The 15133-nt window shown below is 37.4% G+C and overlaps 1 protein-coding gene across 1 annotated transcript; it reads left to right on the top strand.

Annotated features, from left to right (window-relative positions):
- The first annotated feature begins 6604 nt into the window (after positions 1-6604).
- Positions 6605-13532, top strand: LOC125010675 (deoxynucleoside triphosphate triphosphohydrolase SAMHD1-like). The gene is made up of 15 exons (XM_047589435.1): positions 6605-7608; positions 7853-8013; positions 8262-8377; positions 8809-8882; positions 9326-9487; positions 9600-9700; positions 9876-9984; positions 10073-10164; positions 10306-10448; positions 10844-11049; positions 11467-11499; positions 11590-11667; positions 11800-11904; positions 11989-12125; positions 12629-13532. The coding sequence occupies exons 1-15, from the start codon at positions 7570-7572 to the stop codon at positions 12642-12644; spliced, it is 1572 nt and encodes a 523-aa protein (XP_047445391.1). The 5' UTR covers positions 6605-7569; the 3' UTR covers positions 12645-13532.
- Positions 13533-15133: the final 1601 nt, after the last annotated feature.

The following is a 15133-nucleotide window of genomic DNA, read 5'->3' as shown; positions in this document are numbered from 1 at the left end:
CACTAATGGACTTCCTGTGAACGCATCTCTAAGAGAGTGAGCCTATAAGGGTGACATTGGAATTGAACTCTTACTTCCTGTAAGTTTCTCTGTTGTGTGTTTACTTGCTCCACCCTAATGTGATGCACTTGTGTCTCATTGGCTTCCCTCTCCTAATATTTAGTCTGTGTGCTTCCTGTTCACTGTGCCAGTTCATCTTCGTCTTCTGTCAAGCGTTCCAGTTTTCATATTCAGATTGTCTTCTAGCGGTTTTGACTTTGCCCTGTCTGCCTTCTCTGCCTGACTCGTCTACACCAAACCTACTTCCAAATTAAATTGGAAACACTATTGTTTGTGAGACATGCGTTGGGGTCTGTCCTTTGTGCTTCTCAAAACTACGTCATCTCTGTGGACATCACTGCAAAAAGATGGACTTGAAGATTTATCCACAGGTGAGTTCTCTAGTTTGGTTTGTGTAATTAATGATTAAATGTTGTCTTAGTTAAAATACAAATACATTTATATTACTATATACTATATATATATTACATTTATATACCTAGATAAAATCCTTGTTAGTAGTTTAAGATGCCAATGTAGCTTATCTGAGTCACCTAATTGCAAAATCTAAAAACTATATGTGGCAGCTACAGAGAGTGACAACACCTCTCTGAGAGTTTCACCCAGAGAATTATTTTCTCTCAAGGCACACAGGTACGTTGTACTTGAGGCCAGAGACATGGTTCCAAAAATACAAGAACAACAACAAACAAAAATCTCCAAGGCATATGCGACACACACACGGTTGTCAAGTAACCCAATCCCAGGGGAGGACAGCAAACAAAGTAAATTTATACAGAAAGGAATAGGTATGAATGCTATAGGCATACGAACAAGATGAAACACAAAGGTAAAGCAGTGCAGACATAACTATAGCAGTTAGACCCAGAACATCCTGCATAGAGAAAAATATACGTTTTCCTACACTGCTACATATACAAAGCAACAAATGTGTGCAAAGTCAAACCTTCAACGATGCAGTGTAACAACAATAACATGAATGACTTCCCTTTCTCATGTGTTGTATTTTCTCTTTTTATCTAGGCACTACAATGGCAGCTGCAACAGGAAAGGTAATATGGTAAATGGTCTTGCTCTTATATAGCGCTTTTCTACCTACTCAAAGGTACTCAAAGCGCTTTTACAGTCAGAGACACATTCACCCATTCGCTCACACAAGCATACACACATTCACACACCAGCGCCAGTTGCACTGGGAGCAACTGGGGGTTCAGTATCTTGCTCAAGGACAATTCGGCATATGGCACACTCGGGTAATCAAAGCGCTAACCCTTCGGTTCATGGACAACCCGCTCTACCTACTGAGCCATAGCCACAATGTGAAAGTGAGTCCTGGCTGACATCTGTGTGAGAACTTCACTGTGGCGTATTTTATTGTTTTATGTCCTTTCACCAGGTGTTTAATGATCCCATCCATGGTCATGTGGAGTTACACCCACTTCTTGTCAAAATCATTGACACACCTCAGTTCCAGAGACTACGAAACATCAAGCAGCTTGGAGGGGGCTATTTTGTTTACCCTGGAGCATGCCACAACCGCTTTGAACACTCCATCGGGTACGTCCTCATGGAGACACACCAGCACACTGTCCAGATTAAGGGAAAGACTGATGTGTGACAAAGCATCAAATGATGAAATGAAACCAAAGCAAACTGAATACTTTAGTAGAGGCATAATCATGTTTGCATGTGTGTGCTCTATTTGTTGACACAGGGTGGCACACTTAGCAGGAGAACTTGCAAAAGCTCTGCAGTCAAAGCAGCCAGAACTCAACATAACTGATAGAGACATCCTTTATGTCCAGATTGCAGGTCTTTGTCATGACCTGGGTAAGTGATACACACGTCTCTACTTCTACATGTATTCATTGATGTGGCAGATAATAACAAATAAAGTCTATTGTGTAATGTGATGTGTTTCTCTTCTAAATGAAGGAAATAAATGTTCCCTCAGATGTTGTCATTTCAGTGTTAAATTTACAATGATGCAGTATCATATTTCTCAGTATATTGAGATTTTAGATGATTCTTTATCACAGTCTCTTCCAGTCTTTCTAAAAACAAGTGGTCTTTTATTTTTTGTAGTTAAAATGTACATTTCTCTACTTTTCTAGGCATATTCATGTAACTTCTGTTGTTTTTGTTTCACTGACATGAACAAAGATGCAGAAATTACCTTTTTTAATATCAACACAATACAACATTTATTTATCTATTTTATTTATCCATTCACTTATTTCTTATTTTTTCTCCATATCTTGGACACGGGCCCTTTTCTCACCTCTTTGATGGGATGTTCATTCCTGAAGCACTGGGAAACCGAGACTGAAAGGTTATTATGTCTGTTTCTCTTTTCTGTTTGATGTTTGAGTTAATAGCACAGAACAAAACTGCAGCACAATATTTGTGATTGTGTGTGTGACTGTATGTGTGTGTTTTTGATAAAGTCTTTTGAGGAAATCTTGAAGTTGATTCTGACATTGTTAATTATGGCTCTAATGAAGCAACATCAATTCAACACAAAACCTTTACTGTAGAAATGAAATCCACATTATAGTGAAAATAAACTGAACAGGTTTAAAAAGAAATGGGTCTGTCCAAAAAGGAGCTTGTACATGTCGTCAGATTTTGTGTTCACCTTTCCCACACATCAAGTGACGTCATGTGAACCACTGCATTTTTATTTTTAATCTCTGACCATTAAACTTCTCATACCTTGTAGCATGAGGATGCTTCTAGAGACATGTTTGATCACCTGGTGAAATCTAATAATCTGAGAGGAGAGATGGAGAGTTATGGATTGGTCCTTCCAGTTGACCAGCTCTTCATCAAGCACATGATTAAACCTGGAAAAAAGGATTCAGCTGAGGCCAAGGTACTGTCACTAATAGTAATATAATATAATACTAATACAGTGAAATCAGTCAGTATCATCTGTGCTGCAGGTGTCAGTATCTAACTCCACTGTTCTACTGTTGTCTCCACAGCTGTGCCAAGAACGTATGAAGGAGAAGTCATTCCTCTGTGAGATTGTGTCCAACAAGAGAAACGGCATTGATGTGGACAAGTTTGACTACTTTGCCAGGTGGAGACGCTTTAGAACAATTCACTTTGTGGTGCATAGTGAGGAGCTACTGTGTATAGCTTCCCATGAATAATTAAAATATTTTCCTTCTAGTTTTAATTTACATTCTAAAAGTTTGAAGACTTTAACATAATACATAGAGTATATTTCTACTCATATATCTTCTCACTTCAGGGACTGCCACCACCTGGGCATCCAGAACAACTTTGACCACTGGTGTTTCATAAAGCTTGCTAGGGTTTGTGACGTACAAATCCTAGACAAGAAGAAGAAGAAGAAAACTGTGAAGCGAATCTGCTCCAGAGACAAGGGGTCTATTCCTGATTTTTATCTTCTTTAAAACAACAACTAATTAACCTGATTATATCTGTGACTAAACAATTCTCATTACTCTTAACAGGAGGTGGGAAATCTGTACAACATGTTCCATACAAGGAACTACTTACATAGAAGAGCCTACCAGCACAGAGTAACCAAGAGTGTGGAGATCATGTCAGTACCCCTCCCTTGTTAGTACTCTATAGCTATTAGCATGATCTTCTGACCTACTGTAGCTTGTTTAATTTGATTTATTACTTTCTCTATTCTCTTGATGCAGAAACTGTTATTTAATGTTAGTATTGTTTGTTGGTTCTGTTTATCAGGATCAAAGATGCCTTCATGAAAGCAAATGATCACATCATGATTCGAGGTTCAAATGGGAAGATGTTCAAACTTTCTGAGGCCAAAAACAACATGGAGGCCTACAGCAAGCTGACAGGTCAGTGGAAGCCATCTCTTTTATGTTTAAAATATACTACATGGTTTAAAAACATCCTCTCTGTCTTCAGTATTGTATCCCATACTATGTTTTCTTCATTCACATTACTAATAGAGATATAAAACCATTTGACAATTTTCTGAATTAGTTTAAGTATCATCAGTGTTAGATGACTCAGTTATTAATCACACACAGATCCACTACTGAGGTGCTGAAGTTGATGTCACAGCCTAAAACATCTAAATGTCTTGATGAGGATCAGAACAGCTATCAGACATTTCAACATGAACCTATTTGGCTCCTGAGCTCTGAATATTTCTTATTGTTTCTGTGTTTCACACTATATGTTCCCACTTTTAACAAGTTTGACTAGGTTTGTTGGAGCACAAAAGTCATGTAAACTCCTTAAATCCAACAAGGAGCAGGACAAAGTCTCAAACAACAGAGATGATCAGAGGACCAGACTTTTAGGGGCTCAGTCCCCAATCAGAGGGTCAGTAATAATGACAAGAAAATCAATTGTTCCAGATCAATTTATAACAACCATCACTGGCTTATTCCATGGCATGCGATAAGACACCTTTCGATCTTGGTGTCCCTCAAAATACTTGTTGCAGTTGGTCACCAAAAAAAGAGCATAACGAGAGCATAGTGTAAATAAACCATAAATCTCAGTTTGATTATTGCAGGAAACTACAGTGAATCAAATAATGAAGGACATCTATTAACTGTTTAACTGCAGCCTGCAAATTCAAAGCCAAGGAAAGTTACAAAAATTTATGTTAGATAATAATGTCTGGTATACTAGCTTCCAACAGCTAACATTTCTAATGAGAACTAATATGCAAATATGAGCATGTGAATGCACCACATGTAATGACATAACTAACACAACATTAAACTTGTTTATGTTTGAAGTTGGCAAGGTGATGATGATGATTATTATATTTTTATTATTATTATCACTACTACTTCTAATTGTAGTCTATTCTTAACAATCATCAGTAATGCTAATGCTAAGACTAAGACTATTTGGAGATTGCCTGGCCTCCATTTCTTCTTTACGAGTCACTCTCTTGCCAGTGTGCTAAGAACCGTCATCCTGTTTAAAGGCCCACCTCAGGTTCAACTTTAGCTTTTAGACAAATTGTCTCATGATGTCTTTATCATCATGCTTTGCCTTGATGGAGAATTCATAGTTAAATTTATGACTGCAGACCACCAAGTTCCTGATTCAACTAAGAATCCTTCCAACAACACACTTTACAGTTGGTTGAAATTCTTCTCCTGAAAAACTGCCTTTGGTCTGTACCAATCAATTACATTATTTTTAGTTTTTGCCTATATGTATATTGACAAACTGTAGATTTACTCAAGTGGTCTTTATCAACAGCAAAGGCCTTTCCCTTTACACACCTCCTGTGTGAGATAAATCTGTGCAGCCCCTTTCTGATTGTTGTAGGCACAAAGTGGAAGGAGTCAAAGTGCATGATGGCACATAAACAAATGAAACTGAATTTTATATCTTCAGAAACTAACTTTCACTTTGAGTCCTTAGAAACTCTCATCTACTTTGAGGGGTTTTAATATTTTTGGGATGTTTTAGTCATTAGCTGTTTCACTAAAGAGATGTCTGGAATGACGTGTTGTGCGTTCAGAGATGGTATTCTACATTCCTTGGTTGTAATGAGTTGTTATTTGAGTAACTGTTGCCTTTCTATCTTCTCCAACCAGTCTGCCCATTCTCCTCTGACCTCTCACATCAACAACTCATTTTCATCCACACAACTGCTGCTCACTGGATATTTTCTTTTTTTCAGAGATGGTTGTATATGAAAATCTCAGTAGATCAGCAGTTTCTAAAATACTCGGACCAGCCCGTATGGCACCAAAGTCACTTAAATCCCCTTTCTTCCCTATTCTGATGCTCAGTTTGAACTTCAGCAAGTTGTCTTGATCACCTCCACATGCCTAAATGCATTGAATTGCAGCCATGTGACTGGCTGATTAGCTATTTGTGCTAACAAGCCATTGAACAGGTGTACCTAATTCAAAGGCAAGGGAGTGTGAACAACCCTATGTTCAAACATAGTGTTTGCCGTTATTGCCCACGTGAGCGTTGAAGTCCCCCAGCAGGACAACGGAAGCCCAGTCGGGGTGTGGTCCAGTGTCCATCCTAGGGCCTCCAAAGAGGGTGGGTACTCTGAACTATTGTTAGGCCCATAAGCACAGGCAATCTTCAAGACCTATTCTCCGACCCAAAGGCGCTGGGAAGCAACCCTTTCATCCACCCGGGAGAACCTCAACATGCATGCAGAGAGTCTGGGGGCAAGCAAAAAGTCCACCCCGGGCCACAGCCTTTCACCTGTAGAAACCCCAACACCTCTCAAGTCAGACCCATTATATCTAGTTGATAGCACGAGGATTGAACTGCCAAGGCCCCCTCCTTGGTCTGCTGCCACAATGCACTGGACCTTTCATGCTCCTCCTGTAGGTGGTAGACCCACAGGCAGGCGGGCCCATGTCAGTTCAGGCTGGGTCCGGCTTGAATTTGTCATTCAAATATATATCAGAACCAGAATGAGTATGCCTTTGTTGATCTTGCATGCAGTACAATGAGAGGACATAGATATCTGTGAATATCTTCCGGCTTGAGCCTTTGCATGTTTCCATAGTAAACTCTTTAATCACCAGTCAATAATTCTCACTCTATAACAAATGTGATGATAAGTGTGTGAAAGTTAGCTACTTAGATTTCACCATGAAATTCTTCAAAGTTCATCTAATTTTCATCAATGAAATGTCAAAGCTTCGCGTCATTCTAGTGTGTCTTTGTCCTGTAAGTCTCTGTCAGCATAAATCTGGCAGAACTGGAGGAGAGAGGAGATGAAGATGTTCACCAGTCATTTAAGTTGATGGATATGTGCATTAGTTTTTCAAGTTTGTCAAGTAAGATTATATCAGCCCTGCTGAAAGACATGTCCAATCTGAATTTGTCATTCAAATACAGTAACTATCCTTCCTGTTCCAAGCTTATTTGTATTTTATTTCCCTGTATTTGTCTGCCACAGTGGATGCCGGTGTAAACCTATTTCCAAAGTAAATTCTTTTATCACAAACTTAGATCGTACATGACATTGAAATACATCATCAATCGTATGTAAATGAAATGTTTTCAGAGGGAGGGCAGTGACCAATCTCATAGGTGTGGCCAAGGTATAAAAGGCTGGTATTCAAACCCCAGGTAGTTGTCTGTGTGGTCTGTCCTGATCAGTTGTATTAAACTCTGGGATAGAATATTATTCATCAGACTATCCTGAAATACTGTATCTTTACCGCACTTGTCTGATCTACTTGAGTGAGAGGCAGATTTGCCATCTGACATCTTTGTGGACTTGAAGATTTATCCAGAGGTGAGTTTTCAGGTTTGTACTTAATGATTAAATAATTTCATTTTCAGCCTATATAAAGCCTGTAAAGTCTTAAAAAAAAAAAAAGTTAAAAAAAAAAAAATCTATTAACTGTGTATTCCTAAGACATTGTAAATACTATATAAAGCAACAATGCAACAATAATACAGTGCAACAACAATGAACTGAATGTCTTTCATCTCTCCTGTGTTCCTTCTTTGTTTTGTATTTTCTCATTTTATCTAGTGATTATAATGGCAGAAAGTGAAAGTGGCAACGGAGCACCAGGAAAGGTAATGTGAGGCTATCATCACTGAATGAACCACAAATTTAAGGTTGTGTGTGTTTATTTTCTGTTGTTGAGTCCATTCTCACTCTACAACAAATGTGATGTTCAGACTGGAAAAAATAATGACTCAGATTTCACTATGAAATTCATTAAGTCTTCAGATCAGATCCCTCAGATTACAGTACTAACTGACATCTGTGTGAGAACTTCACTGTGTCTTATTTTATTGTTTTATTTCCTTTCACCAGGTGTTTAATGATCCCATCCATGGTCATGTGGAGTTAAACCCACTTCTTGTCAAAATCATTGACACACCTCAGTTCCAGAGACTACGAAACATCAAGCAGCTTGGAGGGGGCTATTTTGTTTACCCTGGAGCATGCCACAACCGCTTTGAACACTCCATCGGGTACGTACTCATGGAGACACACCAGCACACTGTCCAGATTAAGGGAAAGACTGATATGTGACGAAGCACCAACTGAGGAAATGAAACCAAAGCAAACTGAATAATTTAGTAGAGGCATAATCATGTTTACAATGTGTGTGTGTGTGTGTGTGTGTGTGTGTGTGTGTGTGTGTGTGTGTGTGTGTGTGTGTGTGTGTGCGTGTGTGTGTGTGTGTGTGTGTGTGTGTGTGCTCTATTTGTTGACACAGGGTGGCACACTTAGCAGGAGAACTTGCAAAAGCTCTGCAGTCAAGGCAGCCAGGACTCAACATAACTGATAGAGACATCCTTTGTGTCCAGATTGCAGGTCTTTGTCATGACCTGGGTAAGTGATACACACGTCTCTACTTCTACATATATTCATTGATGTGACAGATAATAACGAAGTCTGTTGTGTAATGTGATGTGTTTCTCTTCTTAATGAAGGAAAGAAATGTTCCATCAGATGTTGTCATTTCAGTGTTAAATTTACAATGATGCGGTATTATATTTCACAGTATATTGAGATTTTAGATGATTCTTTATCACAGTCTCTTCAAGTCTTTCTAAAAATATGTGGTCATTTATTTTTTTGTAGTTAAAATGTTCATTTAATGGAAACTATCCCATACCATTTTCTTTTTCTTTACTTTTCTAGGCATATTCATGTGACTTCTGTTGTTTTTGTTTCACTGCAAAAACAATACAACAATCCAACATTTATTTATCTATTTTATTTATCTATGCACTTATTTATTATTTTTTTTCCATATCGAGGACACGGGCCCTTTTCTCACCTCTTTGATGGGATGTTCATTCCTGAAGCATGCAAAGGCCAAAAAAAATGGAAGGTTATTATTTCTGTTGTATTTGATGTTTGAGTTAATAACACAGAACAAAACTGCAGCACAATATATGTGATTGTGTGTGTGATTGTATGTGTGTGTTTTTGATAAAATCTTTTGAGGAAATCTTGAAGTTGATCCTGACGTTGTTAATTATTGCTCTAATGAAGCAACATCAATTCAACACAAAACCTTTACTGTAGAAATGAAAAACACATTATAGTGGAAATAAACTGAACAGATTTGAAGAGAAATGGGTCTGTCCAAAAAGAAGCTTGTACATGTCGTCAGATTTTGTCTTCACCTTTCCCACACATCAAGTAATGTGATGTGCATAACTCTAGATGTATTTTAGCAGGGGTCAAGAGGTTAGAGATTTTCTACGTGAGAAGTGAGCTACTGCATTTTCATTTTTAATAGCTGACCATTTAATTTCTTATACCTTGTAGCATGAGGATGCTTCTATAGAAATGTTTGATCACCTGGTGGAATCTAATAATCTGAGAGAAGTAATGAGGATGAAGCCTTACAGCCTGGACGAAAATGATGAAATCTTCATCAAGGAGATGATTAACGGTCCTCAAAAGGATCCTGAAGCAGCTCAGGCTGAGGTACTGTCACTAATAGTAATATAATATAATACTAATACAGTGAAATCAGTCAGTATCATCTGTGCTGCAGGTGTCAGTATCTAACTCCACTATTCTACTGTTGTCTCCACAGTGGCCGTACAAAGGACGTGAAGAGACCAAGTCCTTCCTGTATGAGATTGTGTCCAACAAGAGAAACGGCATTGATGTGGACAAGTTTGATTACTTTGCCAGGTGGAGATGCTTTAGAACAATTCACTTTGTGGTTTATAGTGAGGAGCTACTCTGTATTGCTTATCATGAATAATTAAACTTTTCTCCTGACTAGTTTTAATTTACATTCTAAAAATTTGAAGAGTTTAACATAATACATAGAGTATATTTCTACTCATATATCTTCTCACTTCAGGGACTGCCACCACCTGGGCATCCAGAACAACTTTGACCACTGGCGTTTCATAAAGTTTGCCAGGGTTTGTGATGTGGAGGGGGAGAAGCAAATCTGCTCCAGAGACAAGGTGTCTATTCCTGATTTTTATCCTCTTTAAAACAGCAATGAATTAACCTGATTATCTGTGACTAAACTCTACTCATTACTCTCAACAGGAGGTGGGAAATCTGTACAACATGTTCCATACAAGGAACTACTTACATAGAAGAGCCTACCAGCACAGAGTAACCAAGAGTGTAGAGATCATGTGAGTACCCCTCCCTTGTTAGTACTCTACAGCTATTAGCATGATCTTCTGACCTACTGTAGCTTATTTAAGTTGATTTATGATTCTCTCTATTCTATCAGATGAAAACTGTTAATACTGTTTGTTGGGTCTGTTGATCAGGATTAAAGATGCCTTTATGAAAGCAAATGATCACATCAAGATTCAAGGTTCAAAAAACAGAAAGTTCAAGGGAAAGGAAAGGAAAGGAAAGTTCAAACTTTCTACAGCCAAAAACAACATGGTGGCCTACAGCAAGCTGACAGGTCAGTGGAAGCTTTTCATGTTTACAATATACTACATGCTAAAAACATCCTCTCTGTCTTCATGGTTATGTCCCGTACTATATTTGCATCATTCACATTACTAATAGAGATATAAACCCATTTGGCAGATTTCTGAATTAGTTATAGCATCATCAGTGCTAGATGACTCAGAAAATCTGGTGCAAGACAAAGAATTTCTCAAGCAGTGCAACACAGATTAGTAGTAGTAATGTAAAGACTGAATTCAGGAGTGCTTGAGGTTAGAGACCTACAGAGTCACCAGTGATAGGTGGTATACTGTAAATAATCTTGAGGGGAAAAATCAGTGTTTGGTGAATGTTGAAAATGGTGAATGGGAAAAGTGAGCTTCCACTTCATTTCTTTTTGCTCTGCAGATCACTTGTTCGAATACATACTCTACTCTGAATCTAAAAAAGAATCTGAAGAAGAATCTGAAGAAGAAATGCAACATGAATCGCTAGAAACATCCGAAGATGAATCGCAAGAAGAATCTGAAGAATCCAAAAATCTGAAGGGGGCAAGAGAGATTCTTCAGAGGATCGTCTCTCGGGATCTTTACAAGCTTGTTGGTGAAGCCATGGTGGGTAGAGAGGTGTTTACGTTCATTTTCATTTTCACACTGTCTATTTGAGTTTGTGTGTGAAGTCAGTAAAACATTTTGAAATTGAAGGGTACAACTGTTTCACTGGTAAAATGCATTTATTTGCAAGTGTTTTGTCTTATAATTTTCCATTGATATCTCTGTATGCAGCAAAGGGATGTAATAATGGCAATGGAAATGAAACAAGCTTCACAAATTCTCATGTTATATGTTTAGAGAAAATCCTTATTTGCTGTGTATCAGTACAGCAGCTGGCTCCTGATAGGTGACAGCCCATTAAACAGCATCAATTAAGCTCATTTCCTCCCTTTCTACTTCCTGAGATGACTTCTTCTCAGAAACCAAATAAAAATTAATGTGAATGTCCTCTCATTTTTCACCCTTCCCAACCTAAAGGAAATGGACCACCCAGGAAGCCAAAGAAACCCAGTAAGAAAACACAATTAAGAAGATTTAAAAACAAATAATAAAAAATGTTAAGATAAATATAAAGATACACATCTCTGTCCTGTCTGTCAGGATGCTAAAGACACTTGGAAAAAGGAACTGACTGAAGCCCTCAAGGCTAAATTTTCACCTGATGACTTTGAAGTTGTTGTGAGTGTTTCATATGATCTCTTCACTATACTTTTCTTCAAATCTTGATTCTAACATGTTTTCTTGCCTTCACTGGCAAATATTCATTATTAAATATAAACACAAGTTTCTCTCTCACACTTCTTCTTTTAGGTCGTCACTTTTGACTATGGGATGAAAGACAAGGACCCTCTTGCTGAGACATATTTCTATGGAAAGGAGGATCCTGACAAACCACACACAATCGAACCAGATGAAGTCTGAACTACAGTAGTTTGTAATTCTTTGTAAGATGATTTTACATCTTTATTTACTAACTTATGTTGCTGTTCTTCTTGTCAGGTGCGCAGCTTTCTTCCAGCACGCTTTTTTGAGAACATCATTCGGGTTTACTGGAAGAACACTGATAAGACAAAACTCAACACTGCCACAGGATTGTTTAGTGGATGGTGTGAGGAGAACAGATTTAAAGTACTGAGGTAAGATTTATCTAGCTTGTGAACTATAATATAACTATAATAACTATAATATAGATGCTCTTTGTTGTCAGGCTAAATGTTCTTTTGAATAACAGTGACAAGCCTCAGTTCATTACAATCAATGTGAAGGAAGGAGGAGCAGTTAAAAATGTAAACCTTTCAGAATCGGGATCAAACTCTAAGTTCTATTAGTCTCTGATCCCTCTGGATTCTACACACGGGGCGTCTTGTGTGAACAGTCCTTTTCAAAATATGACAAATCAAATCAAACAGAATTAAAGCATTTTATGTATTGTCTTTATACTATTTTCAAATAAATATAGTATTAAATTCATCAGCTTTGTAGCTATCTTTGGAAACTGGGTTTCAAAAACAAGTACAAGACTTTTCCGTAATGGTCTCAACTTATAATGGTTGAATATTCCAATAGTTGTTTTTTAATTTTTGTTTTTGGTTCATTTGAATCACATCTCTCACTGTACGGTGCTCTTCTTCATTTAAAGGGAACTGGCACCGTGAAGCTGAAGATGAAGATCAAAATCAAAATGAAAAGTGACAAAGGAAGAAACACTCTGACACTGGTACAGTGAGAGTGAATATGATGAAAAACATTAATTAGGACAGAAAACCTTCATCTTCAAAAACTCTAATGTAATTGACACTATTTTAACAACTTAAAGAAATTAGAAGAGTATATACACATGAATTATTGCTTATTCAGGCCTGTATGCTGCTTTTATTTTTTTTAGCTTTTATTCTTTTTTAGACTTGCTTCCTTTTGCATATGGCACATATACAATACATAAACGAATCACTGTGTATTATGTTGTTGACCATCAGATGTAGTTTATTAAAATGTCATGTTTGTGATATTCAGGTATCAGTCACAGACTTGTTTCTATGTTCTCAGGAACTGTGAGGCTTTTAAAAGAGGTGAATCAAATGTGTGACGGAGTCATTTAATGTGAATATTTAGTTTGTGTTTGGGGTCTAATTAGTGGTTTTTGGTTTTAATATTAATTATAATATCCAGTGTGTAATTCTATGACATATTTTGATTTTGGATGGGTTTTCATCACATTCTTGTTTCATACATAGCCATTGTTCATTTATACTGGCTTCTTAATATGAAATAAGATATAAATAAGAAATAAGATCATAATCATTTAAACTCAAACCATTATATGTTACTATCATTTCTTCACTGTATTAAATCCTAATAGCTCAGCTCACATATATGTGATTAAGGCATAGTTTGTGTATTGTTGTGTTTGATTCACTGTGTGCAAATTCATTGTAACTCAATAGTGTAATGTGTGTCTAACTGGGAAAGCTAAAAGGTTAACAGAGCCTTTGAATTGTACTCAGTTCAGGTGATCAGTGGTGTCTGATTGATAGAATAAAGCTGTTTCCCTTCACCTTTGTCTCTGTGTGGTTTTTTCAGCCCCAGACCAAAAATGTAGAGACAGACAGTGTAGTACCTGGTGAGTTTTAAAATGCTGTACCAATGACTGTTACGGCCATGAGCTGTTGGTCGTATTTCTCTCCCCTCTCGGGGTGCGTGCATTGACTGTATGGGTGCGTGCATGTACTTGTGTGTGTGTCTGTTTGTATCCTGTCTTAGGTGTCTTGTGGAGAGTCTCCAGTGGGCGTGACCCAGAGGGAGAAATTCCTTTCTGCAGCCAGAGACACTATGAAGAAATTGGTTGATAAATTAAAATCACCAAAATAATCCTCACTTCACTTTAGTGCCTACCATATTGAAGCTAAGAAACTGTGTTCAGTTTCAGTTTTATCTTTGCATTAAACACGCACACGACTTTGTCTTGCCAATAGCAGCATAAACCTCTGACAAAGCTAGAGGACAGGATGAATCCAGCTGAGATGGAGAGGTTCAGTGGTGAATTAAGTCCACCAGACTAGTTGTCCAATCAGGCAAAATAATTAAATCTGTGTTGTCAGAAAGGGACCAAGACTACAGAGATGGATATCCTTGTAAATTTACTCTCCAAAGTCTATAAATATCTATTTCCTCTTGTTTAGTTATTTTACAATTTCAATTGTTCAGTTATGGCATATATAACATATATATACCATTATATATTTAATATTCTAAACACATTAATTTTCATACATGTATAGCATAAATATTAATAAAAGACAATATTTTCAAGATTCCTTCTTTGGATTCTTACAACTTTGATGATACAAGCGTTTCAGCGTTGATACAGTCGTCTTTCCTCATTCACACAGCTTTGTCTCAGATGCTGATATTATACATAAACGTTTCAGACATGTTTAAGTGGATGTTTCATGGACACCTGCAGTGTAGTGGACAATAAATAAACAGTATTTATATTATAATTTTAAAAAAGTAGGTTTTGAACAGTCAAATTGAAACAATGTCACTACAAAGTCAAATTCAACACAAATAGTAAAATCATTGTCATCTCAATTCATAATTTCCATGTACAGGCGCCCTACATTTGCATCCAAATACAACATTTTACATATACTACACTTAATTTTCATCAATGAAATGAGCTTCTCATCATCCTAGTGTCTCTTTGTCCTGTTAGTCTCTATCAGCATAAATCTGGCAGAACCGGAGGAGAGACTGATTCCAGCCGAGATGAAGATGTTCACTGTTGAATGAAGTTGATAGATATGTGCATTCATTCTTCAAGTTTGTCAAGTAAGAATATGCCAGCCCTGCTGAAAGAGATGTCCAAGAGCATATCTGAATTGGTGATTCAAATGCAATAAATATCCTTCCTATTCTTTACAAGGTGGCCTATAGCAAATTCGAATTTTGTTCCCTTGCATTTGCCTGTCACAGTGGATGCCGGTTTATATCTATTTCCAAAGTAAGTTCTTGTATCCTTTGCGTCTTTTCTACAAGCTTGGAGGGTACGTGACATTGAAATACCAACAGTAAAATCTAGTGGTTTAATGTGATGGTCTGGGGCTGTTTTGCTGCTTCAGGACCTGGAAGACTTGCTGTGATA

The sequence above is a fragment of the Mugil cephalus genome, chromosome 1 (genome assembly GCF_022458985.1).
Source record: "Mugil cephalus isolate CIBA_MC_2020 chromosome 1, CIBA_Mcephalus_1.1, whole genome shotgun sequence".
NCBI lineage: Eukaryota > Metazoa > Chordata > Actinopteri > Mugiliformes > Mugilidae > Mugil > Mugil cephalus.
This window is presented reverse-complemented; position numbering and strand designations above follow the sequence as displayed.